This window comes from Monodon monoceros, unplaced genomic scaffold (assembly GCF_005190385.1).
Source record: "Monodon monoceros isolate NGI ecotype Baffin Bay Population unplaced genomic scaffold, NGI_Narwhal_1 Super_Scaffold_3, whole genome shotgun sequence".
Lineage (NCBI taxonomy): Eukaryota > Metazoa > Chordata > Mammalia > Artiodactyla > Monodontidae > Monodon > Monodon monoceros.
This window is the reverse complement of record NW_021703780.1, coordinates 62797002-62824428: the sequence shown is the minus strand read 5'-3', so window position 1 is coordinate 62824428 and position 27427 is coordinate 62797002. Positions and strand designations below refer to the sequence as shown.

Genomic DNA, 27427 nt, shown 5'->3' with positions numbered 1-27427 from the left:
TATTTACTCTGCGTTCAAATTTTACTGTAGTGCTCTGGATTTGATCTTTGTCCTAAAGCCATTTCTAAGTTTCAAATTCTTGCTGGGAGTAACCAGTGATGAGAAGCAGTTTTATTTTCAAACCCTGCTCTGTTTCGTCTAAATTGTACCTGAAAACTGAATTCTTCCTTCTTTGGTTCCTCTCTTTTCTTATATAAAATACGAAAAGAATGTTTACATTTTGCCTGGAAATCACTCCAGCCAGATCCACAAATTTATTACCCTATTTTCCACATCACTAGTGTGACAATGTTTCCAAACTTTGTGCTTCTATATAGCAAAGATCTACTTCTGTCCAATCTACAGTAATATTTCCCTCTCTTTTAAGCTCTCACCAGTGGTTTTCTTGAGAATGCACTCACCACATGATCCCACAGCCAAAGTCACACTTTAGGGTTTTGTTCAAATAGCGCCCTATTTCCAGGTACCACATTTTTTTTCCAATAGCAAAACTTATTGGTTTAAAAGGCAAACCATTTTATTATATCTCATGATTTTGTGAAATTTGAGCACCGAACAGCTGGGTGATTCTGCTCCATGCTTTATCTGTTGAGTCATTTAGTGGTATTCACCTTACAGGTATGTTCATCTGGAAAGGTCCAAGGTAGCTTCCTTAAGTCCTAGTCCTTGGCAGGGGTAGCTGGGTCCAGTTTCCTCTCCGTGTAGTCTCTAGGTCTCTCCCTGTAGTCGCTTCAACAGAATGATCATATACTTCTCACATGGAAGCTTGGGACTCCCAGAAAGAACATTGCAAGAGACAAGACATGGGAGTTTCCAAGCTGGGACCCAGAAAATATCACCACTATTTTCTGTAGGGCAAGGCAGTTAGAGAGGAGGGGTCGTAGTCCCTCTGTCTCCAGTGGAAGAAAGGCCAATGAGTTTACGGCCGTCTTTAACCTACCACAAGTCCCTTCTAAGAATTCCGCAGGAAAGTAGCCACTAAAATATCAATTGTTAATTGTTAATAATAGACATTGGGTGATAACTAAAATCCTTCGGATTTAGAATTTAAAATTTTAGTTCGAGCTTTGCCGTTTACTTATCTCTTGGGCAGCTAACATAACTTTTCTGAACCTACATCATTTTTTTTTTAATCAGAGGTCCCTTCTGATCTGCCTTTCTGACCAGATTATCGATGAGAATCAGTCAAATTTATGTATAAAAAAGCATTCTGGGGAATTCCCTGGCGGTCCAATGGTTAGGACTCTGCACTTCCACTGCAGGGGGCCCGGGTTCGATCCCTGTTCAGGGAACTAAGATCCTGCTACGAGCCATATGGCACTGGTGTGGCTCCCCAAAAAAAGCATTCTGTAAGATGGAAAGTGCCATACTTTGATTATTCAGTATTTGAGTGCCCATTCTGTGCCAAACACTGTACTACAATACTAGGTTTATTTTGATGCCTAAAATAGATACGAATAGTCCCTGCCTCTTTGGAGCTTAAAATCAGTCATTAACCTTGAACTTCACAGTCATTTGAGTGGAGACATTAGACTAGACATTTTAGTGTGAAGGATAAGAAAAAAAACTACAGAATAAAATGTTGGAAATGTAACCTTGAGGAGTGACTCTATTAGGTGAAATCTAATTAGGGATTATATACTATTCAAAATTTCTTGGAATGGGGCTTCCCTGGTGGCACAGTGGTTGAGGGTCCGCCTGCCGATGCAGGGGACACGGGTTCGTGCCCTGGTCCGGGAGGATCCCACATGCCGCGGAGTGGCTGGGCCCGTGAGCCATGGCCGCTGAGCCTGCGCGTCCGGAGCCTGTGCTCCGCAACGGGGGGGGCCACAGCAGTGAGAGGCCCGCGTACCGCAAAAAAAAAAAAAAAGAAAAGAAAAAAAAAATTTCTTGGAATGAAACTCTTTTTCTCTCTCACACATAGACACAACACATAAATTTATTCTACTTTTGCACAATGATTTTCACACAGGTTTTGTTTATAAATGGATTACTGTCTGATAGATACTTATAAGCCCTAACAACGAATGTTTCATGTGTGTTATCACACAATGATTTTAGAATTTATTGAACTTTTTCATCTCATTGATGTAGAAACAGATCCATAGAAATGAATGATAGGGGCTTCCCTGGTGGCGCAGTGGTTAGGAATCCGCTTGCCAACGCTGGGGACACGGGTTCAAGCCCTGGTCCGGGAAGATCCCACATGCCGCGGAGCAGCTAAGCCTGTGCACCACAACTACTGAAGCCCGTGCTCATAGAGCCCGTGCTCCACAACAAGACAAGCCACCGCAATGAGAAGCCTGCGCACCGCAATGAAGAGTAGCCCCCGCTTGCCACAGCTAGAGAAAGCCTGCGTGCAGCAACGAAGACCCAATGCAGCCAAAAATAAATAAATAAAATAAATAATTTTTTTAAGTGAATGATGGGCCTAAAATTATGTAACTAGTGTAACTAGTTATGGACCGAACTAGTACCAAAACCCAGATCTCCAGACTTAAGAGTCTTGTGATTCCAACCAACCCAGAAACGTAATCTGATAAAAATTCTTCATTCCAAGGAAAATGTTTTCAAACATTTTACAACTAAAAACCCAACAGCTAGCTTAAAAAAGTGTCCATCTTTTTTTTTCTTTGTTTAGCACCTCTGCTATACTAATTATGATTTGAGTTCTAATTTTTAGGGACTCCACCCCAAAAAAACCAGGGAAAGATGGAAACATTTATACAGTACTGTTAGTTCCTCCCTGTCTCTCTGTGTCACCTTTCTTACTGCCCCGCTTTGCTTCTAGGCTCTCATCAGAACTGAATTCAATTCCCAGTGGATTTAACTGCAACCTTTGGCAAGATATTTAACTTCTCTAAGCTTCAGTTTCATTCTATATAAAATGGAGATAACATGTTTCTTGGTAGGTTATTATTAGAAGTAGCGTGAAAATACCTACCAGGGTGTGTAGTATGACATATTTCACCCTACTCCCATAATGCATTCCAACAGTTAACTCTCACTTTTACCATCTTTTTTTCTTCTTAAAGCAGACAGAAGTGGTATTTGGATCCGATCTGTTAGCAGCTTTGGTCCAGTGCTTAATAACATTTGTCTAATCACTTCAAGCCCCTGTGAAGTCTTTTTAATTCCCTTCAGAATCTACTTCTTAAGCCTTTCTGACTTCTGCTGACTTCTTGGATGGTACATATATATCACCAAATCCATAAATTAGCAGAATTTCTTAGAATCTTTAATAGCAGGAAGCATGCTGTTTCATGAAGGAAATTTCTTGTCTTCTTCCAGATCAGAATCTCTTACCAGTAAAAATATAAATAGTCATGGAGGTTAAATCAACAAAAAGAATCTAGTAATGTAGGTGATCTAGAAATGTAGGAGATAGAGAAATGGCACGTTAGTAAGTTCATTAGGGTTCAGTCAGTAAAATTCAGATAGTGAGACTACATAGGAACAGGCCAGTTCTTTCAGAGAAATCTGTTGTATCTCTCCTCTTATAAATAGGGGTTGCAAGATGGAAGAAGTTGAGAAGATGCAGTGATTTGTTTTAAATAATTCTATACAGAAAATCAGGGTTTATATTAATTTTTATTTTATTTATCTTTTGGCTGCGTTGGCTCTTTGTTGCTGCACACGGGCTTTCTCTAGTTGCAGCCAGTGAGCTTCTCATTGCAGTGGCTTCAGTTGTTGTGGAGCATGGGCTCTAGGCGCGTGGACTTAAGTAGTTATGGCTTACGGGCTCTAGAGCACAGGCTCAAGTAGTTGTGGCACGTGGGCTTAGTTGCTCCGTGGCATGTGGGATCTTCCCAGACCAGGGATCGAACCCATGTCCTCTGCATTGGCAGGCAGATTCTTATCCACTGTGCCACCAGGGAAGCCCTATATTAATATTTAAATAAATGTTATTAAGACTTGAAATATGAAAACGCCAAATTTAGTGTGCAACATTAGTTCTTCTGTTTTCACTCAAAACCCAGATGTGATTAACCACGCCGATGAATAGTTCTTACATTTGAGGTGGGTTAATTTTGATACATGTTAAAGTTTTGTTTTTTTTTTGCGGTACGCGGGCCTCTCACTGTTGTGGCTTCTCCCGTTGCGGAGCACAGGCTCTGGACGCGCAGGCTCAGCGGCCATGGCTCACGGGCCCAGCCACTCCACGGCATGTGGGATCTTCCCGGACCGGGGCACAAACCCGTGTCCCCTGCATCGGCAGGCGGATTCCCAACCACCGCGCCACCAGGGAAGCCCTAAAAAATTTTTTTAAACTAGAAATCAGACTGAATAATCCTATAAGTCTTTAGTAATGCAACTGCCATAGAGTTTACAGATTCAAGTTTTGATTTGTTTTTTCTTTTCTTGAGTTTTTTACTCAAATTTGTTTCTTTAGATTGAAGGCCATGCTTTGCTGGTTATATTCTCATCCTGCATTCAAAGTGCCTAGGTTTACTTCTAGAGATTTCTAGTGGTTTTTTAACCTTAGTCACAGGTGAATTCTAGGCTTTGGATAAAGGCTGCCTCTTCTCCGTGTCCTCTCTACTACCCACCTCATCTCCTTATTTCTTGCATCGCTAAAATTGCCAAGCAGTCATAAATATGGGGCTTCCTCGGGCCTTGACCCTGGGGAGTAAAAGTCAAGTGAATAGATAAAATACAGTGCAGTAAGAATCGTCATGGAGGCTGTGGGAGCCGTGATGTAAGGGAGCTACCCAGAGGAAGTGATGCCTAAGGCCAAGTCTTAAAAGACATGTTAGAAGCGGTCCAGTGCAGGCAGAGGAGGGTCTTCCAACAAAATGGGCTTTTAGGGTACAGCTCGCAGGTATCAGGTGCCTACCATGTTCCAGGCACTGTTCTAAGTACATCCATCCATGAATTAAATGTATTATAATTCATGGACCAGAATGGCAAGAAACTCTTAGCATAAAAGGAGACAAGGTGAGTACATATAAAGCAAAGAACATTTTGAAATGTTTGGGGACTTCCCTGGCAGTGCAGTGGTTGGCACTTCACGCTCCCAATGCATGGGGCCCAGGTTTGATCCCTGGTCAGGGAACTAGATCCCACATGCCGCAACTAAAGATCTCACACGCAGCGGCAACAAAGCCCCACACAGCCAAATGAAGGGAGGGAGGGAGGGAGGAAGGCAGGCAGGCAGGCTAAAGCTGGTCCAGTTTAAATTCTCAGCATAATCAAACCACCCTTAATGCACGAGGCAGTAAAATTATCATTTGCCTAGACAGCTACTTATTCAATATCTCTTCTACATCACACCTTATATATCATGTTTTATAGTCTTCAAACCAGGATTTTAACCCCTTTCCCCCCAACATGATAGTTATGTAGCCTTAGACAGGCCTTTTTTTTTTTCCTTTTCACTGTTTAGATTCATAGAAGTTGCAAAAATATTTTAGAGCAATTTTGTGTGCTGTTCATCAGTTTCCTCCGATTGTAACATCTTATTTTTAATTCAGTAATTTTTATTCTAGTATTTTTTTTCCAGTGACCTTGTTCATTACATACACTTTTGTTCTTTTAGTGTTTTTCCTAATGACTACACAATTCATTCTCGAGTTATTGCAATTTAATCCAAATTATTTTTATAACTTCTTCAATAATGCTAGAACCTAAGTTCAGTTTTCCCTGTCCGGTGCTTCTCAGTTCCTATCTCCATTTCAATTTTTTCTTTTAATGGAAGAGGTTTTTTCCTTCTGTTCAAAGAACTCTCTAGAATTTCTTTTTTTTTTTTTAATATAAATTTATTTATTTATTTGTTTTTGGCTGCGTTGGGTCTTTGTTGCTGCGCGCGGGCTTTCTCTAGTTGTGGCGAGCAGGGGCTACTCGTCATTGTGGTGTGCGGGCTTCTCATTGTGGTGGCTTCTCTTGTAGTGGAGCGCGGGCTCTAGAGCGCAGGCTCAGTAGCTGTGGCACACTGGCGTAGTTGCTCCGTGGCATGTGGGATCTTCCTGGACCAGAGCTCGAACCCATGTCCCCTGCATTGGCAGCTGCATTCTTAACCACTGCGCTACCTCTTCTAAGAATGTTTTAGTGTTAGCTCTTACATATAGATCTATGATCTACTGAGTTAATTTTTGTGTATTATGTGAGGTAGGGGTCCAAATTTATCATTTTGTTTCTGGATATCCAGTTGTCCCAGCACCGTCTGTTGACCCACCTTCTGCCCTTTTTAAAAATTTATTATGCAACTATTGGAATATATACAGAAGTAGACAAAATAGTGTAATGACTCTGTACCCCTCACCCAGCTTTGGTTATCATTATATTGCCAGTCTTCTTTCATTTGTCCCTATTTGCTTTTGGCCTGTTTGTGCCACCCTGTTAACTTAGGACTTCTTTCTTAGGTTGAGTCTGTGATGTCCGGATCTCATGTCTTTTATCTTTTTCTCAGTTTACACGAAGTTAAGTGGAGCACGTCCTTCAAAAGCATGTGTAGGATTTTGAGTCCTTGATTTTGGAAATTTGTCTTTATTTTGCACCTAATTGGTTTAAGTTGTTGTACTTGAAATTCTAGACTGAAATTTATTAGCCCTCACAATTTGGAAGGCATTTTTACCTTTGTTTTCAAAAACCTAGTTTTTGCTTTTGAGAAGTCTGTGACAGTCTGAATTTTTTTTTGTAACCTGTTTTTTTATATCTCATTAGAAATATAAAATTGCATAACACGATCAGTGATAACAGGCTTAGAATCATGTAATCTTTATTTAAACTTTTGGTGTTATTGATGCAGCTTAATGTAGTTAGGGAGGCAAACATGACCATTAATAGCTGTAGATTCTTTCATAAAATCTTTTGCTTACACTTCTGAATCTTCCTGCAGATGGGTCTCTGTAGGTATAAAACTATATTTTTCTTTATCAGCTGTAAAAGAGTGAAAAATAAGGCTCTTATTTAAGTGTTCTCTACCAGTTTAGTTCCCAAAAGCCTATATTAAACTCCTGTATGTTCACTCCTTCTAGATTCTATAAGAAACACAGATCAATAAGTCAGCCACTCCGTGTTACTTCTCAAAACCTTGTGTAGAAGCAAGATAAGCACATAAATTCAGTAGATGTAATAGTGCAAAACAGTGTTGGGAGTTTGTTGGTATAAGCTCTTGGATGGTGTCTGGAGAAGGTGGTATTCATCCTTTGCACGTAGTCAGGACGTTGGCCAAATGTGGGATCCTCATCCTCTCTGAGTAATGTGGCATCTTCCTCTGTGTGCTGCTGATTTGACAGGAAGCATGAGTGGGACTCATCAGTCCTGTACAGGGGAGTAAGTGGTACATTCTTCCAGAATAACCTCCTGTCTTATACCCTATCCCCAAACTAGGGGTGGAATATTGTTCACCCCCTCCTCTCTGTTCATAGTAGACACTCAGTAGGGGCTTTGCATCTGAGGGTTGATTGCTGAGGGAGAGCACTGCTTGCCTGCTCCTGGACAGTTCGTAAGGAGGGAAAAACAGAGTTACAGAGTGAGGGTGGGAGGTAAGTGGGTGGTAGATGGGGAAGTGCCTTCCAGGCCATGGTGTCCTCCTTTGCCTTTCAAGGCCCTGATTCAACCTTTTCTCCTTAGTGGGCTCTTTGAAGAGAGTAGATTAGCATGGAAGAAGTTTCCTTTTAATCCTTATTTTCTGGTATTTATAGATTCATATCTATATATAGATTTATATTTGTAAGTACCAGAAATTCAGGCATGGATAGTTGTTTTATTTTTTGTTTTTTTTTTTAATTAATTAATTTATTTGTTTATTTTTGGCTGCGTCGGGTCTTCGTTGCTGTGCATGGGCTTTCTCTAGTTGCGGTGAGCGGGGGCTACTCTTTGTTGCAGTATGTGGGCTTCTCATTGCGGGGCTCGTCTTTGTTGCAGAGCACGGGCTCTGGGTGCAAGGGCTTCTGTAGTTGTGGCATGCGGGCTCAGTAGTTATGGCACATGGGCTTAGTTGCTCCATAGCACGTGGGATCTTCCCAGACTAGGAATCGAACCCTTGTCCCTGCATTGGCAGGTGGATTCTTAAACGCTGTGCCACCAGGGAAGTCCCTGTTATTTTAAGTTGAAATAAATAGTAGAAACATGCAAAGGGGGCATCCAGGGCACCATTCTTAATTCCATAATTCCCACTTATAATAGTAATTTCAGCATTTTCTTACTGTTTATTAAGCAAACATTTACCTAAATACTTTGAATGATTTTTTTGCCCTTAGCACTTGGCTGCCGTGGAAGAGAGAAAGATCAAGTCTCTGGTAGCTCTCCTGGTTGAGACACAAATGAAGAAACTGGAGATCAAACTTAGACATTTTGAGGAACTGGAAACCATCATGGACAGAGAGAAAGAAGCTGTAAGTAAGGGGAATTTTATAGTGGCTTTTTCACAATTAAACTCTGACCACCTTTCATGAAATACGAGAAATAGAAATAGAGAAAATACAGTAACGTAATTTGTTGGTCTCCGTGGCTATCGTCTAACCTTTTTTCTAACCTTTTGCCCTTTCAAAAGGATTATCAGCCAGTGATGATAAATAAAAGGAACTCTGAAAATAATTATCTAAACCTCAGCTTCTTATACCTCTTGGCTTTCCAGATACATGATGGTATCAAATTCTCCCTTCTATAATAGTCGGATCTTAGACTTACTTTATTACCTATTTGTTACCTTCCCTCTCCTGTATAGGGAAGGGCAGGTGGAACCAGGCCTAGCAGAGTACTGGTAAGCAGCATTTTCTCTGGCATACACTTGATATAAGGACGTGGCCCAAACAGGACAAAAAGAATTATGAAAAAGGCCAAGAATGAGGAAGGAAGCCACAAAAAGTAAGAAATATACAATCAGGGGAACATTTGGTTATTTCAGGGGATTTTTTGGAGGGACAGAGATGAAGTTCTCTTGAGAAATTTTTTGGTTTTGTTTGTTTTGAGAAATTTGTTTTTTAATGAGTTGACCAGGAAAGGAATTAATGCCTTTCTAAACAGTGGGCTAAATTTGAGGATTTAGTTAGGACTTTTTCTGATTTTCTGATTGTTTTGACTTTTTTATCAGCATACCAGATAACTGGTATCTCTAAATGGGAGAACCTTAAGTTTAACCATTCCAGAAGAGTTTTAATTTTAAGGATCCATTTGCATTTGTTAAGCTCTTTCTTAGTGGTTAATCCAAGCAAGTCCTCTGGCAGATTCTTCATGATGAGTAGCTCAGTAACTATCACAATGGCCCGTTTTAATTTTGTCCTAAGACCTGTTCTTCCACTTACATTTTGGCCCCATGAGGAAGAGGCTGCTTCAGTAACTATCCTACCCACACCCTATGCTACCTCATCCCCACTTCCCTAATCCTGTAAGTATCTCTCACATCACCAGCCCTCTCCTGTCCCAGGAGCAACAGGCCACCCCAGTCTCATCTCCATTGCTCTCTGTGCACCAGTCATGTCATAGCACGCCACATACAGGCTTCCCTCATGGCCGTGTGTGTTCTCTGCCACCTGAGTGCATCCTGCTCTTCCACCAGCAAGGCCTTTTTTCCTACTCTTTGCCAACCTCCTGCGTCCCTCAGCCCTGAACCTGTGAGTGACATGCCCTCCCCATTTACTTCTGTAGCAGCCTAACAGAGCACTTAATATATTGTAAATGCTAGTTCATAAGTCCGCCTCCCATACCAGAGTGTATTCTCTTTGAGGGCAGAGTTTGTTAAGTGTCTTTGTTCACACACAGCTGGCACATCATAGGCCCTTGTTAATGTGTCTGTTGAATGGATGTATGCCAGCATCAGTGTCAGAAGCTGGGAAAGTGGAAAGGAAAGTTTACGCTAGGGGACCTTACTTTAGTTTAACAGGGAAGACAGTCAAGAAGACAAATGACAGTATCGTGTGTTCAGTTCTTAAGGGAACATACATGGAAGATGCGGAGAAGGAGAGGGTATTAGAGAAAACTTCCTAGAGGTGAGCTGGAGCTTTGAAGAGTGAGTGTTTGTGTTTATCTTACCCTAATAAGCTGCCCTTTTGTCATTTGATAGCCTTTTTTAGGGTACTTGGGATAACAGGGGGCTACATAATGGATTATTGGCACATGCAGAATTCAAGTGATCATTGCGTAGTTCCCACTGGCAACCAGACGCCTTGCTGTCATTCATGTTGTTAGCCTGCAAGATTGGCATGACCCTCTCTGGGCACTTAATGCAACTATGTCTAGATTGTCAAGGGGCTCTTTTCTCTCTCTCTTTTCTCTAAATTGCTTTATCTTCGGAGGGTGAACTTGTGGATTCCTCGCTCTTTTAAACCCCCCTAGTGGAACTGTCCCCTGGAATAGCAGAGTCCTCAGGCCCTTCCCAGTTCTCTCCACTGATTCTCAGACATCCTTGTGCTCTGGATTTCTCATAGTTATTTATCTCAAATTAATCTGAGTCCACTGGGTTTTTCTTACTTGAATCTATTTTTTTAATCTTAAATTCTAATTGAGCACATAAAACATTTTACAGAATAGTCTCTGAATAAAACAGCAGAACCGAAAATGTGGGAAAACATTCTACTGAATCTTTTTCACCACACAAGGTTGATATTCTCAAGTCCTTTGGTGGCCGGCCTGTTTTTTCTTAATCAGCATTTGGGCCAGTAAAATTCATTATATAAGACAGTCCCTAGCCCTAGCCACTGAATGTCAGTAGCATACCTGTATTAGTTATTGCTATGTAAAAAATTAACCCAAAGCAGTGACTGAAAACAGTATCTCACACATTTCCTGAGGGTTAGGAATCTGAGAGCAGCTTTCCTGAGTGGATCAGGCTCAGGGTCTCTGGTTAGGATGCAGTCTTCATAAGGTTCAGCTGGGGCTGGAGGATACCCCTCGAAGCTTATTCATGTGGCTATTGGCAGGAGGCTTCAGTTCCTTGCCACGTGGGCCTTTCCATAGTACTCCTCATGAAGTGGCTTCCCCCAGAGCAAGTGACTGAAAAGAGCAAGAACGTGAAAGAGCACCCAAAGTGGAAGCCACAGTATCTTTTATAACCTAAACTTGGCAGGCACATTCCTGCGCTCCTGCTATATTCTCTCAGTCCCACAGCCCAACCTTGATTCTGGGGTTGGGTGGGGCTGTGGGCTGGCAGGGCTCAGTGGAGAAGGTCTAAATGTTAGGAAGCGGGATCACTGGGGGCAACCTTGGAGGCTCACTATCACAACGACCAAAAAATCCTACAAACTTTAAAATGGCTTCCATTCATTTCATGCACAGTAAGACATAATCTATTTTTCTCCTTCCCAGCACTAGTCATCCTGTCCTTCCCTGTGAGCGAGCAAAGCCGTGGCTATTTTCCTACTGATGATTTCCTCTCCTCACAGGACTGTTGTGGGGATTAAATGAGAGAACTATGGCATGTGCCTGGCACACTGCCTAGAACACAGAGTAAGTGTTCAGTAAATATTTCTATGCCTCCCTTTATGCAAACCAATAATCAATTATATATTAAATTCTTAATATTTATAAGTCTTTGTTGGCTTTATGAACATTTAGAATCCAGCAGTGATGCTGGGTGGGAACATGAGGCCATTTCTTTGTTAACCATTCTCGTAGATGAAGAGTCTAGAGCTTAAACAAGGTACACTTCATGTATCTCAGATCACACAGTTCATAAATAACAGAGCTGGGTCTCAAACCTGTGTTTGTTCAGCTCTGCGTTTTTATCTAGTACTTCAAAATTTATAAAGAAATGAGCCATTCTTACCGCATTTTAACCTAGAGACTCTGAGATATGCAGGGTTTTGATACCCTTTGTTATATGACTCATGAAAGTTGAAATTGTGGAAAGGGGTCAGGTCAGCCAGGAGCGGCGCGTTCTAACCCACTGCCTAGTGCTTTGCCTACCACACTCCTCAGTTCACTATAGGTGAGGTCCTGCTCATCTTCACCTAGTAACCAGTAGCTTCAGGACATGCTTTTTTGAATTAAACATTTGGTTTTGTTTGTATAGCAACAGATTTCAAGAATCTTTTCATACACTTTCAGAATCAGATATGAAGTTTCTTTCTCTCTCTAATGATGTAAAATCAGATGTTCTCTTGAGTCTTAATTATTTAGAAATTAAGAATAAGGATATAACAGTTTAATATCTTTTATAGATATTATGTATACAACTATAATTAGAGCTAAGTAGCTTTTGTTACAGTCCTCTCATAAAGTACTAATATTGGAGGAAGTCAGTTATGGAGTATACAGAGTCTGTCCAGGAATTGACATGATAAAGACTTTTTTTTTAATTTATTTATTTTAATTTATTTATTTTTGGCTGCCTTGGGTCTTTGTTGCTGCGCTCAGGCTTTCTCTAGTTGCGGTGAGCGGGGGCTGCTCTTTGTTGTGGTGCGCGGGCTTCTCATTGGGGTGGCTTCTCTTGTTGTGGAGCACGGGCTCTAGGCGTGCGGGCTTCAGTAGTTGTAGCACGTGGGTTCAGTAGTTGTGGCTCGCGGGCTCTAGAGTGCAGGCTTAGTAATTGTGGCACACAGACTTAGTTGCTCCGCGGCATGTGGGATCTTCCCGGACCAGGGCTCAAACCCATGTTCCCTGCGTTGGCAGGCAGATTCTTAACCACTGTGCCACCAGGGAAGCCCGATGAAGACTACTGACCCCAGTTTAGGTGAGGATGCTGAGCTGGCCCTGGGATCGAAACTGAGAGGGTCTGCCTAAGTGTGCAGCCTTCCGTGCCAAGCAGATAGCAGACATCACTCAAGAGAACAGGTGTCAGACATGGGCTGTGTTGGGGACTGAAGAGAACTGGAGGGCCTGGGTCCTACCTAAAGCGTTCTTATTTGGATTAAGGGGGGGGGGGAAGATACTTTGAGACCAGTGAGAATCTCTGTGTTGATCACATTTATAGCTTCTGTACTTAATGCTCTCGTTTGACTAGGTATAGAAATTGTATACCTTTGAAAAGAGAGACATTGTAGGAAACTCAAAGCTGTGAGAAACCTGGACCCTGTCCTTAAGGAGGTGAGAGGGTAGATGAGAAACTGACACAAAGATACCACGAGGCAGTGAGGCTATGGAAAGTCAGAGGAGAGGCTCAGATTATCAAGGAAAGCTTGATTGGCTCAGATTATCAAGGAAAGCTTCCTGGTAGAGGAAGGACTGATGTGAGTTGTAGAAAAGGTCCAAATCCAAAACTGTGAAGAGAAAGGTATGATTGCTGAGGAGACTGAAGAGTCAGCTTGCCCAGAGCTGATGGCTTTCACATCATAGATGATGGATTAAGTTCATTTTTTCATTTGGCAAATGTTTATTGAGCACCTACTTTGTTCTCGGTGTATTAAGTACTGGAGATAACACTGGTGAATAGAATCCAACAAAACTCTTTGCCTTGGTAGAGCTTAAATAATTAATGGAGGATGTTAGATGTTATGTGCTTTGTATGTATATGCATGCATATATACTGTGTATGTATACATACCTGTATGTTTCAGGCTGTGTAAGTGAGATTGGGCGGGGCAAGGGAAAGATTTCAGTTCTAAGTGGTGTCATCGGTGTAAGCCCTGTTGAGAAACTGACAGTTGGGCGAATGTCTCTAAGCCCTAGAAACAGCCAGCATTAGAGAGAGACTCTGAGGCAAGAGCGTGACTGACATGTTTGGGAACTAAGGAGTAGGTGGGGTGGGCTGGGGCATGAGTGAGTAGGGAGAGGTAAGATGGTGAAGGCAGAGATGATGGTGCCCTAATCACAGAAGTCCCTGTAAACCATCCAGAGGCCTTTCATTTTACTGTGATTAAAATGTGGAATAATTGCAGGGCCTATTTTATTTATTCCATAAAAATGTGGAATACATGCAGAAAACTGGCGTCATCTTCCTTACAGTTAAGGGGCGATCAGTCTCTCCACTGTCTAGAGAATATAAAGTGACAAGTTTAGAAAAGGGGAGACTGGTGAGGAGGCTGTTGGGAAGTCCACGTGAGGTGGTGGTGGGCCGTGGAAGTGAGGAGAAACAGTCAAGTTCTGGATGGATTTAAAGTTATTACTAATGGGACGTCCTCACACACAGGGTGTAGGGTTAGAAAAGTTTGTGGTACTCTGTGATAAATTAAGGAGAAAAGAACAAAAAGTTAATTTTATACTGCCCCAGGAGAATTGTATTTAACTTTGTTTTCTGCATATTTGTAGTAATTCATCTCTGTACTGCCTGTCATATAATTGAAACTGTTACTAGACATGCACCGTGACATTATGGATAGTTTTATTTGAGATTAAGAAAGCTGTACTTAGGACTGAGCAGGTTTACTCCTGATTCAAAAAAAGACGTAGGGCCTCAGGCAGCAAGCACTTTACAAGGACAGAATGACAGTCACAACAGTGGTGCCGTGTCCCCCTTTGGATTTCTGCCTCCAGTGGAGCAGAAAGATGCAGTTGTGTTGTTTTGTTTTGCCAGAGGTGTAAGAAGGAATGAGTATGTCTGGTTTTTCTCTTAAGTGGATGTCCGGTTACTGATACCAAACCTTTCAAAGGAAGGTGTGTTTACTTCAGTTCTGAGGCCAAGTAGTCAGAGGCTTCAAGTCTCTGGTATTTCGACCCTTAGCAGTGTAGATGGATTTTTGAGGCCCCCACCTTCTTTTACTCTTTCCCACCCCGCCTCCCTGTTCTATGCAAATGAAGTTGGGAGAAGAGCTCTGTGTGAACTTCAGCTGCACTTGCAGCTGTGTGTGTGTTTGGGGTCTTGGTGTAGAAAAGTGCTCTGTTATGTTCCGGTTCCGCTTGGATTCGGCTGCTTTATACATACACAGTGTAGGAATGAAGGGGGAGAGGAAGGCAGGGTTTGAATGCAGTGGGGGTGGGGATGTCTTCAGATCAGGGCCACAGGCATCTTTGTATGAAACTGGGTTCCCTAGAGCCAGATCGGAGTCTTGAAAGAAAGTGAACAGATTCATTAGCGCCCTATTTACGTGAGTAATTTACACTATCTGGTTTAGCTGTTGGGGCTTTATCTATAGTCCTTGGAAATAGAAAAGGGAGAGAAGAAAATCGAGTTATCTGAAGCATATAACTTGGGTAATTTTAGTATTTTGTTTTGTGATTACAAAAATAGGTGTGATGAAAATTTTTCAAATAATAAAGAAATGGATAAATTAAAAAGTGTCTTCTACCCTCAGTTTCATTCCTAGGAATAATCACTGTTAATAGTTTAGTGTCTTCAGAACATTTTCAGTGTATATATAATGTTTATACATGGGCACAAAGGTTTTTTTTTTTTAATATAATAGACATAAATATTGTTGTTGCAACTTGCTTTTTTTTTTACTCAGTGCATCTCAGACATAAATGTACATCAAAAATAGTACTTTAATGACTGGCCTTATACAAATATACATACAGTTTTCTAGGACAGATTTCCAGATGTGGAATCACTGGGTCATTGGTTATGTGAATTTAAAATTTGCTCAGTACTGTCAAACTCTCCTCAAAGATTCCCACATTTCATTGCCACAGAAGTGAATGCAGTCTTCAGTTGGATTCGGTAACAGTAAGATATCTATAACAAGAGAGGTATTTCTTTTGGATGGTGGGGCCAGTATGTGTCCATAAGCTCTGTTGCATGTGCCCTAGAACAGAGGTGGCCCTCTGGAGCCAACTGGTAGCCTGCTGTCTGGACGTTGCTCTCACTTCAGAGGACCTATTCATTCCACATTGGATCTAAAGCTTAAACTGGGTTCTTTTCAGGGATGTGTGTGTTTAATCACGTCCTTTTAAATTCTTCTCATTACCTTTTAATTACCTTTTATGTTTTGAAATGACAGATGAAGCTCAGGAAAAAATAGTGTAATTGACGTTAGTTCATTTGTAAACTAGGAAGATTGGGCAAATTTTTCTTTCCAAGATTAATACTTCGATACTAAGGTCAGTTCCCAAAGAAAGGCTGGTTCAGTTAAAAAAAAAAAAAAAACCCACTGAGATAGGTAAGGCAGAGACTAAAATTTCCCTTCAGAGACACAAAGTCTTCCTCCAGTAACAGTTCAGGTTTTTATAAAGCAGATCTTGACCTATATTCTGGAGTTCTTACGTAACTGCTGGACTTCAGCTGACCTGTCCAGACCAATAGTGGCTGAACAAAAACATAGGTTGAGGTCCTTTTCTGACAACCTCTTAAGTCTAACCTCAGCAAAGTGCTAAATTTCCTGGAAAGAATGGTTAGAAGAAAGCAAAACCTTTCTGACCATAGCACTTACGGTCAGAATCTTTAAATTCTGTTTTTTCAGTCTGCCTTTTACTTACATTATCTCACTGATTAGTCATCTTGCAGAGCTGGACTTCCAGAGGATTCTCTTGCTGTTTACACCTTGCAACTCCCTTCTGATTACGAAAAGAAGGATATGTTAAACTGAGCCAGGGTTTAGCCTCTTCGGGTCACCCTTAGAAAATGAAGAGCCCGCACCAGCCTGTTAGACCATGGTAACACCATGTTTCCTCCCTCCTGTGATAACCCTCAACCACTCGCAAAATCGTTCATTTCAGATCTTCTCCCAAGGGAGACTCTGCAAGCCAGCTAACCAACACCGGGGATATAAGCGTTACCATCTGTTCTTTCCTTTTCTTCTCCTCATCTGGCCGTGCCGCTTGGCTTCATGCTGTGTCCACGGCCTGTCTTCCAGCACCCCATCTGTCTGTGGACATTCCCTGCTTGCTACTCCTGATAGCCAGTGAGGCTTCTCACTAGGTTCCACGGGGACTTCTCCCCAAGCTGCTCTCTGCTAAGAGCCCAGATTCATAAGCTAATTCTCATGGGTATTCCACTTAGATTTTGCTAATGATAGTATGTAGTATTTATCTATAAAACTGACTATTCCTGAAAGCTAAAATGTTACATTTCCTTAACTTATCAAATGCCTTGGAGCAGTGCTCTCCAACAGAAATACATGAGCCATATATGTAATTAAAAATTTTCTAGTAGCCACGTTAAAAAAAAATTATAATTTTTTGTTTTGTTTTGTTTTTTGGCTGCGTTGGGTCTTCGTTGCTGTGCGCGGGCTTTTCTCTAGTTGTATCGAGCGGGGGCTACTCTTCGCTGCGCTGCACAGGCTTCTCATTGAAGTGGCTTTTCTTGTTGCAGAGCACGGGCTCTACGCGTGGGGGCTTCAGTAGTTGTGGCACTCGGGCTCAGTAGCGGTGGTTCGCGAGCTCCAGAGCGCAGGCTCAGTAGTTGTGGTGCACGGGCCTAGTTGCTCTGCGGCATGTGGGATCTTCCCAGACCAGGGCTCGAACCCGTAACTCCTGCATTGGCAGGTGGATTCTCAACCACTGCACCACCAAGGAAGTCCCTATAATGATGTTTTATTTAATCCAGTATATGTATATAATGGTATTTTAACATGTAATCAATATGAAAATTTTATTTTTTTCATTCTGAGTCTTCAAAATTCAGTGACTATTTTACATTTATAGTACATCTCATTTCAGATTAGCCACATCTCAAGTGCCCAAGAGCTGTTGTGGCTGCTGTAGAAATGCCTCCCAGTGAATAAAATCTTGCTGTCAACAATGGTGAGATAGAACATTATAGAAAAGCAGTAGTGCTATTAACCCTCCATATGATCTTTATACTACTAGAAATCTGGATTTTTATTTCCATTCCTGTTAAAGGTGATTTTCTCTGTCAACCCTGGGTTAAGTTAGTTTTCATAGCTTTTAAGGTGGGCTCCGTTTTCTGCGCTAGTGTCAGGCATATGGCTTCTGAATTTCCTAACTTCTCTGTATTTTAATTTGGGTCCCAGAAAGATTATCTTTTTTTTAAAATAAATTTATTTGTTTTTATTTATTTATTTTTGGCTCTGTTGGGTCTTCGTTGCTGCGCGTAGGCTTTCTCTAGTTGCAGCGCACGGGCTTCTCATTGCAGTGGCTTCTCTTGTTGCGGAGCACGGGCTCTAGGCACGCGGACTTCAATAGTTGTGGCACTTGGGCTCAGTAGTTGTGGCTCACGGGCTCTAGAGTGCAGGCTCAGTAGATGTGGCACACGGGCTCAGTAGTTGTGGCTCGCAGGCTCTAGAGCACAGGCTCAGTAGTTGTGGCACACAGGCTTAGCTGCTCTGCAGCATGTGGGATCTTCCCGGGCCAGGGATAGAACCCGTGTCTCCTTCATCAGCAGGCGTTTTCTTAACCACTGGGCCACCAGGGAAGCCCCCAGAAAGATTATCTTGAGTATTGAAATGCTTACATTCTTCAAAGCACGATTCATGTAAATTTTTATTTAAGCTTCTAAAATATGCTGTGAAAGTGTCACCCAGTATAATTTTGGGTACTTGGAAGCTAAGATTTACAATGGTACCGCCAAAGTTCCATATAGAAAATGTGTATCTTTGCAGCTAAGGCCACATCGACTCATCCAGAGGATTTAACTCTGGTGTCACATTCTAAAATAGTAACCAAAAGGATCACATGCAGAAGAGAGCACCTGGAAATGTTGGTTTGACTTGAAATACTAGTATCTAAGGAACTATTAAGAGGACAGGAGAGGCTTGTTTCACCTGGGGAAGAGTAAGGCAGTCATGGAAACAGTTTTTTAAATATCTGAAGGCCCGCCAAACAGAGGGAATTACAAGTGTCCTGAGTATAATAGCCCCCCACCGGGTGAAGGTTCCAAGGAAAGGCAGGCCTTATACTTAACACAGAGAAGAACTTGACTTCATTCTACTCAGGAAATAATGCCTTTTCTCTCACTGTGGTGGTTTCAGGAGAGGAGGTGACTATGTAACTGTGATGAGCTATGGGGAACTTGGACATCATGTAGATATCCTGTGTTGGCATCCAATCGTGAAAGACTCTCCTGATCTCATTTTTCTTCCCCTTCCTTTCTTAATAGTTAGAACAACAGAGGCAGCAGTTGCTTACTGAACGCCAGAACTTCCACATGGAACAGCTGAAATACGCTGAGTTGCGAGCCCGACAGCAAATGGAACAGCAGCAGCATGGGCAGAACCCTCAACAGGCACACCAGCACTCAGGAGGACCTGGCCTGGCACCACTGGGAGCAGCAGGGCACCCTGGCATGATGCCTCATCAGCAGCCCCCTCCCTACCCCCTGATGCACCACCAGATGCCGCCGCCTCATCCACCTCAGCCAGGTGAGAGGAATGCTCTGCTCACCACTCAGTCTGGGGTCATCCCTGTGGCACAGAGCATCAGAGGGGGCGAACCACACTGTTGGTGATTTCTGACTAAAACTGTTCAGAATGTCCATTGTCATCTAGGATATTACACACAAGTGAATCTGCTTTTATAGCCATCACCACATAATGCCTGCCATGTTCTCTTTCCAGGGTCCTCTTGGCATTATGCCTTTTTCTTGGGTGGGTCGACAATATATCCCAGAGATCCTTAAAAATTCATCCTTGGATTGTCTACATTTTTTTTTTTAATTTATAGACATTCTCGAAGATAGACACACACAAGAAGAATAGCACAATGAACTCTTATGATAACGATCATCACCTTTCTGGCATTCTTAATTTTTTGTTATAGAAATCTTCTACTATAGACAGTAGTAGAGAGAATAGCATAATAATCCCCCAAATACCTATTGCACAGCTTCAGAATTATCAACATTTTATCTCTTCCTCCTTGCTTTGGTGTGGGAGACTTCAAAACGTATCTCTAACCAATGGAAATCTTATTCTTTAACATAACCTACTATATTACACCCAACAAAAGTAACCATAATTCCTAATAACATTAATTAAATATCTTTGAACGCTTCATTTGTTTGAATTCGCTAATAGTTCTCTTAAATCTATTTTAACGTGTTAACAGTTCACCCTCCCTTTTTTTCTTCTTTTTTAAAATGCCATTCATGTGTTTGGCTGTACCCGATCTTGCACTCAAAGTGCATGGTGTCATTTCACATATCCTTCCCCCTCCTTTCCTCCTTCCCACACGTCTCCCATAAATAAACCACAGGATTGCGCTGGATATTTTAGTAGGTTCAGGTTCACTTTGGCGATGCAGGCATTTTTCCTGTAATGTTGGTTCTTTCTTGGTGGCATTCAGATTGGTCAGTGGCTCTGGTGTTCCAGAGTTCCCCATTAGACTCACTTAAGATTTTACCTGCCATTGAGAGTTGCTTCCTAGATCATTTATTTTAACAAGTGTTACAAAATGGTAAGATTTCTAAATTTATTATTCCGTCTGCATTTATTTATTTATGCATTTATTTATGTAAATAAATGTATGTTTATTATATATTTATTTATGCATTTTATTATTTATTTATGTAAATAAATGTATATTTATTAGATATATTTACATTTATTAGCAGTGATTCTTTTATTTAAAAAACTTTTCTTCACCAATCATTTAGTTACCTTGAAAATCAATCCTTACAGGAAAGGCTGGATAAATGCTTCATCCTTTCCCTTTATTTATCAGGGATAAATAAATTCCCTTTATTTATTTCCTTTTATTTATTTATTATTTAATAATGAGTTCAACCCCTCTGCCAAGTCACCCACACACACAGTCCCCAAAGGTTACCAATAAGGTTTTTTTTCTGTTGTGTGTGTATGTTTTTAGTATTGTGAATTTATATTTTTATGTGTTTCAATCTATTATGGACCTTACTCATTTTCATGCTCAAATTGTCCCATCTTTTAGCTCACAGGTTCCCCTTCAGGTTGGCAACTATTCACCACATTTTAACAACCTTGAAAGTCAAGCTCACGATTCTTTCAAACTTAACTACTGACATCATTAAACCTAAAATACACCTTTAATTTCAGCATTCCCCCCACCCCCCGCAGTATTCCTTCCCTTCCTAGAGGGTAATATGTATGGCTCTGTGCTGTGTATTATATTGCTTTAGTAACAGTCTTCCTGTAAGATTTTTTTTTTTTTTTTTTTTTCCCCCCCGGTACGCGGGCCTCTAACTGTTGTGGCCTCTCCCGTTGCGGAGCACAGGCTCCGGACGCACAGGCTCAGCGGCCATGGCTCACGGGCCCAGCCACTCCACGGCGTGTGGGATCTTCCTGGACCGAGGCACGAACCCGTGTCCCCCTGCATCGGCAGGCGGACTCTCAACCACTGCGCCACCAGGGAAGCCCCCTGTACGATTTTTATAGGTACTTTATAATCATGTGTCAAGTGCCTGCCAGAGCCAAAATTTGTGCTTTCTGGGGAGGTATGCATGTTCTCTGGCCGGGCGTGTAGAGGTGAGCTGAAATAAAAATAGAAAGACCCTTGGAGGCCTGAGAAGATTCCCGACATGACTAATGTCAGTTGCCCTGACTTCTCAAATGACAGAATTTCTAAATCTCGTGGAAATAACCAGGCATGTTTGCCTGAGGAAGCCATGACGGAAAAAACTATGATCTGACAACTTGTGTTACCAACATGAATTTTTAATTTACAACCCCAAACATGTTTAGATATTAGTTCTTATTGCCTTGACCCAAAAATGGGGCTAGGTTCACTTTGGGAAGCATTCGTTTTCATACGCATGCGTGCGCGCGCACACACACACACACACACACACACACACACTATTAAATTGCAGTTGTGGAATTTGCTACCATCATCCCACTTGCCACTTGATGTAAATGACATTTGTGGAGATAGTTTTAGAAGTCTGCCAGGCTCATGACACAGGATACTTTATTTCTCAGTTTTCCTGTCTGTCTGCTTGAGTGGATTTTAAAACCTCTCTGTGAGATCTAATTTCCTTCCAAGTTAAAAGCTATGAATGCATAACAGAGTGATGATCACAAAGTGATTTTTCAAAAACAGTTACTTAAAATTTTTAATTCCTAAAACTCTTGGGATAAATGTTTAGGAGGGGGTTCTCTGTGGCTCCTTGGTATTTGGTTCTTAATGGTGCTAAAGCATCATCATCCACAGTAACTGTTCAGGAGCTCCACCATCTGCATTTAGAAAAGATACCCTTCTCCCTTTTTTTTCTAAATTACATCCTGGTGAGAACAGCTGTTTGTATGCCAGGCCCTTCACCCCCAGTATTTTTGCTTACTTATCATTGTCCTGCCTTTACAGTTGAAGAGCTGGTGCATGCCAAGGCCATGTCACCTTGCTGCATGGTGGAGCCAGGATTCATACTGGGCTCCTTCTATTCCAAAATGATGTCACAATGCCACCTTCCGTGATGGAGAACCAAGAGGGTTTAGAGCAGACTCAGATACATCTCTTCTTTTAGGGAGACAGTGGTAGAAAACTAGGGTTCATAAAATAGCCTTTAGAATAAAAATAGGTTATGTTTCCCTTTTTACTTTCTCACAGAAATAGGCTTTTCTTAAGTGAATTTTAAAGAAAATGATCATTGTGTGTATGATGAGAGTGTTTTTTAAAATTTATTTTAAAAAATTATTCTTCCTTCCTCCCTCCCTCCCTCCCTTCCTCCTTCCCTCCCTCCCTTTTTTTTTGGCCATGCCATGCTGTGTGTGGGATTTTAGTCCCCCCAACCAGGGATCGAACCCGCGCCCCCTGCAGTGGAAGCGTGGAGTCTTAATCACTGGACCTCCAGAGAAGTCCCTCTTTTCTTAAACATTTTTTATTGAAATGTAGTGTACATATGGAAAAATACACAAGCCATAAGTATTTTGCTTGATGATTTTTAACAAAGAGAATATACCTGTGTAACCGGTACCCAGAAGCCCCCTCATACCCATCTCAGTCTCCTCCCTGCCCTTGGGTAACAACTGTCCCGATGTCTAACATCATAGACTAGTTGGGCTGGGTTTTTTTGGGGGTTTCTTGGGGGGGGCTGCATTGGGTCTTCGTTGCTGCGCGTGGGCTTTCTCTAGTTGCGGCAAGTGGGAACTACTCTTCATTGCAGTGCGCGGGCTTCTCATTGCAGTGGCTTCCCTTGTTGCAGAGCACAGGTTCTAGGTGCGTGGGCTTCAGTAGTCGTGGCTTGTGGGCTCAGTAGTTGCGGTGCGCGGGCTGTAGGGCGTGAGGGCTTCAGTAGTTGTGGCACGCAGGGTCTAGAGTGCAGGCTCAGTAGTTGTGGTGCACAGGCTTAGTTGCTCCTCAGCATGTGGGATCTTCCTGGACCAGGGATCGAACCCGTGTCCCCTGCATTGGCAGGCAGATTCTTAACCACTGCACCACCAGGGAAGTCCCTGGGCTGGTTTTGAATGTTATTTGGATGGAATCACATACTGATTTTTGTTTGTTTGCCTTCTTTCACTCTTGCTGTACGTCTTTCGCTCTTGCTGTTCTTTCTTCTTGTTGTACGTGTCTACTGTGGGGCTCTACCATGATTTATTAATCCATTCTCCTGTTGATGGACATTTGATTCATTTCCATTTTAGTTATTACGAATAGTAACTCCTGCTGTGAACATGCATGTGCACATATCTTTTGGAGACATAGGTATACATTTCTGTTGTGTGTGCCCCTAAGTGGTGGAATTTGTTATGTCCCTAGAGTGGGTCTTAGGATATCCATGTATTCACATTAGTTGATGCTGCCAAAATTTTGCCAAAATGATAATGCCAGTTTATGTTCTCTCTAGCAGTGTATGAGAGTTCCAGCAGCTCAAGGTAATCATTTTTCATAGTTGCCCCTTTTGTGAGATTGTTTTGGAGTTTGAATGTAAAAATCAGGTGTGTTGGAAAGTAAAATGAAGAAAAATAAATTGAACCCAATAATTAAAAGCTTTCTTAATATTGACAGTTCAGAAAAGGCTGATTGTATTGTAACAGCTGAGTCTCGTACACCATATTCTAGAAATTGGCTAAAGAGGCCTTATATATCAAAGCAAGTGAGGGAGTCTGTAGTGTTTTAGGTGGAGAAGAGCTTTAGTCTCTTATTTGCCACAGGTGTAAGTTAATAAATGGGAGCATGGTCCTTCCAACTAATATTTCCTAGGTTCTAGAAAAGTTAGCGGGCCACGACGTTTATGTTAGGAGCTGAGGGTAATTATCCAGGTCAGTTTGCTAGGTTTTGGTGTTTGGTCGGAATTTATGGTGTGTGAAGGAAGGAGAAAAATCAGCCTCTGAAAGCCAGCAAGGTTGGGGAAGTGGTGAGAAGAAAGTCAAGACAAATATATTACTGAGTGGTGAATTTGTCCAGCTCTCTGACTTCTTAGAATTTAAATAATTTTGTAGATAAATCACATGTAATCTTTCTCCACTTAACTGGCCATCAGTTAGTGGTAGAGCCCATTAAAATATGGCTCATTGTTGTGAATCTGCCGGACTGTCAAACACGTATGGTCCCAGGCACCAGCGGGGCTAGTATAAACTGACACCTGTACATATTCCATTTAGTTTGTACCTCTGCAGTCCTCTCCTCCACCCCTTTAATTCATTCAAATGCTTAGAATTTTTGTATAGAGAGTACCATCTGTATGCTGCTGTCTCTCTTCCTTGGCTTTTATTATTTGGTCCTACTCCTAACTCACCTGGGAGCTCCAGCTTTTTGTAGGTTTTGTTCTTATCTGTGATAAAGTGTCCCAAGTTGATTTGTTTCCACCAAACAGATAGTCAAAGGAAGAATCTATAGTATAAAGTTGGCAAATGGAAACTGGAGGTAGCCATAGCCATCCTTATACCACCCTTAGGTTTTGTTGCTCATCATAAAATACACAGCACTACATGTCGTCTTTTCATTTAAATTGAAAAACAGTGATTTCATGAAGTGGTTCCTAAATTAAAGGCTTACTGGTTCTTCCTGTAAGACCGCCATTCTAAATGGCACGAGGTGAATAGTCATGACAGCCATCAGTTCTTGAGCACATGCATGGTATCCCTTGCCCACACCCTGGACCATTGTATTCATGACAGCACATGGGGAACCAAGGAGAGTGGCCTGGGTAGTGGCTGCTGTTTCCTGAGGTGTTCTTGATTGTGAGCAAGGAGGACACTTCTGACTGCAGGGCGTACCCTCCAGGGGCCTTGGTACCTACAGTCATCCCTCAGTATCCACCAGGGATTGGTTCCAGGAGCCCCAATGGGGGATGCATGAGTATCCATGGATTCTCAAGTCTCTTACATAAAATGACACTGTACAGTGAATTCAGTCGTCCCTCTATATCCATGGATGCAGATCCCATGGATACGGAGGAACAGAGGGCCAGGTGTATTTACAGGAAGATTACCTAAAAATCTAGTATGTAAGTGCAGTGTAAGCTCTGCCCTCCCCTTGGGCTTTTGAACCTAGTTGCAGGGCAGGAATAAAGAGGTAGATAAAGAGAATGGACTTGATGACGTGGGGTGGAAGGGCGAAGCTGGGGCGAAGTGAGAGTAGCATCGACATATATACACTACCGAATGTACAATAGTTGGCTGGTGGGAAGCAACAGCGTAGCACAGTGAGATCAGCTTGGTGCTTTGCGATGACCTAGAGCGGTGGTTGAGGGAGGCTCAAGAGGGAGGGGGTATGGGGACACGTGTATGCATATGGCTGATTCGCTTTGTTGTACAACAGAAACTAACACAGTATTGTGAAGCAATTATACTCCAATAAAGTTCCATTAAAAATAAATAGTAAATGAGGCACTCTTGAGTATTAGTGCCTCATGGATCTGGAGCAAGCCACCTGCATTGGGGAAGCCTTTGTTATATGTCTCTGTGTGTGAAAAGCAGAGAGAAAAGGACATGTTGGTTTAAATATCTTTATGGTTTCCTCATTAATAACATAAGAATTTTTAGAAGTGCCTAAGAAAAATCAGAGTAGGAATTGATCTGGTTTGATGAGAACTCAGGGATGTTAGACATGTTTTAATAATAAAACTAGAATATTTTGCATCAGTTAGTAAAATATTGGTTGTTCAAGGAAATTTCAAGCAAGGCATTAGGCACTTGACTTTAAGCCCCCAAGTTAGACCCACTTACAGAACCCTCCCCGTGGGAAATACTACTTAGGAAAAGATTACAACTACTCATCACTTCCCAGCCTCCCCTCTCCACCCAACTCGGAGCCCCACACTGAAGAGGGAAAAGGATAGCTCGTCACATCAGCCAAGTCTTTATTATCTGCGGTGCCTTTGGTCCTGCTTGCATGATGTGATAACAAGGCTGCTGTGCCACTTTCCGGAGTAGCAGGTTATCCTTACAGAGAGAACAGTGAGGGCACAGTCTTCAACAAAGAGCGTCTGTGCCCCCCCGGAAGCTGCTGCGGGAGGAGCAATCTCCGAGGAGCCTGGGCTTCCCCCTCGCTTGGCCCCGATTGTTATTTCTGTTCTCTGGGATACTCAGCCAGAGAGTGTGCCATGGATGGTTAGAAACAGCAATGAAATATGCTTAAGCTTGGAAATTCATAGGTTCCCTCTCCTAGTTTTGTGTTCCTTACCCACCTGCCTCTCCCATCCCAAAGAATAAAAATAAAATCCTTAATATTCTTTTAGGCATGGTGGCCGTTAACGCTTTAGTATAAGATCTAATAAACCTGAGAGTGTGAGGGATTTTTCCACTAGGCAAAGCCTAATTTTAGCAAACCTTTCCATTTTTCAGGCTTCAGATGCCTGCTGTTATAAAAAAAAAAAAAAAAAAAGCTTGTATGTAGGTCAGACTCCCACCAGTATATGCTTTGATACTGCTGTTCTGAAGCCACATCTCTCTTATCTCTCACCTTCCTCTCTACTGGAAAAGGAAACACCTGAATTTTTTTTTAATGGAAACTACATATACACACCCTTTATTTTGTTTGGTAAGGCCTGCTGCGCTTCATTTTAGGTATCTGTAGGTCAGACTTCTTCATGTTTATTAAGAGTTAATGGAAATGCCTTCAGACATTGTCATCCATTTAAAAGTGGTGAGGGGCTTCCCTGGTGGTACAGTGGTTAAGAATCTGCCTGCCAATGCAGGGGACATGGGTTCAAGCCCTGGTCCAGGAAGATCCCACATGTCGCGGAGCAACTAAGCATGTGCGCCACAACTACTGAGCCCACGTGCCACAACTGTTGAAGCCCGCGCGCCTAGAGCCCGTGCTCCTCAAGAAGAGAAGCCACCCCAATGAGAAGCCCGCGCACCGCAATGAAGAGTAGCCCCCACTTGCCGCAACTAGAGGAAGCCTGCGTGCAGCAACAAAGACCCAACACAGCCAAAAATAAAGAAATAAAAATAAATTAATTTAAAAAAGAAAGTGGTGAGACCTATATCAGAAACCAGAAAACCCAAGGACATTTAGATTTCAAAAGGACAGGGGTTGGGTTTCCCTGGTGGTGCAGTGGTTAAGAATCCACCTGCCAGTGCAGGGGACACGGGTTCTAGCCCTGGTCCAGGAAGATCCCACATGCCGTGGAGCAACTGAGCCCATGCAGCACAACTGCTGAGCCTGCACTCTAGAGCCCGCGAGCCACAACTACTGAGCCTGTGCACAGCAACAAGAGAAGCCACCACAATGAGAAGCCCAAGCACCACAACAAAGAGTAGCCCCAGCTTGCCACAACTAGAGGAAGCCTATGCACAGCAACAAAGACCCAACACAGTCAAAAACTAAATAAATAAATTTATTTTTAAAAAAAAGAGAA

The 27427-nt window shown here is 42.2% G+C and overlaps 1 protein-coding gene across 1 annotated transcript in view; it reads left to right on the top strand.

The window, feature by feature from the left end:
- The window catches only part of SMARCC1 (SWI/SNF related, matrix associated, actin dependent regulator of chromatin subfamily c member 1), a 180858-nt gene that overhangs the window by 143376 nt on the left and 10055 nt on the right, over positions 1-27427 (top strand). Inside the window, exons 25-26 of the mRNA XM_029241737.1 lie at positions 8205-8339; positions 18812-19073. Of these exons, the coding sequence (XP_029097570.1) occupies positions 8205-8339; positions 18812-19073 (397 nt within the window). The remainder of the gene's footprint in view (positions 1-8204; positions 8340-18811; positions 19074-27427) is intronic.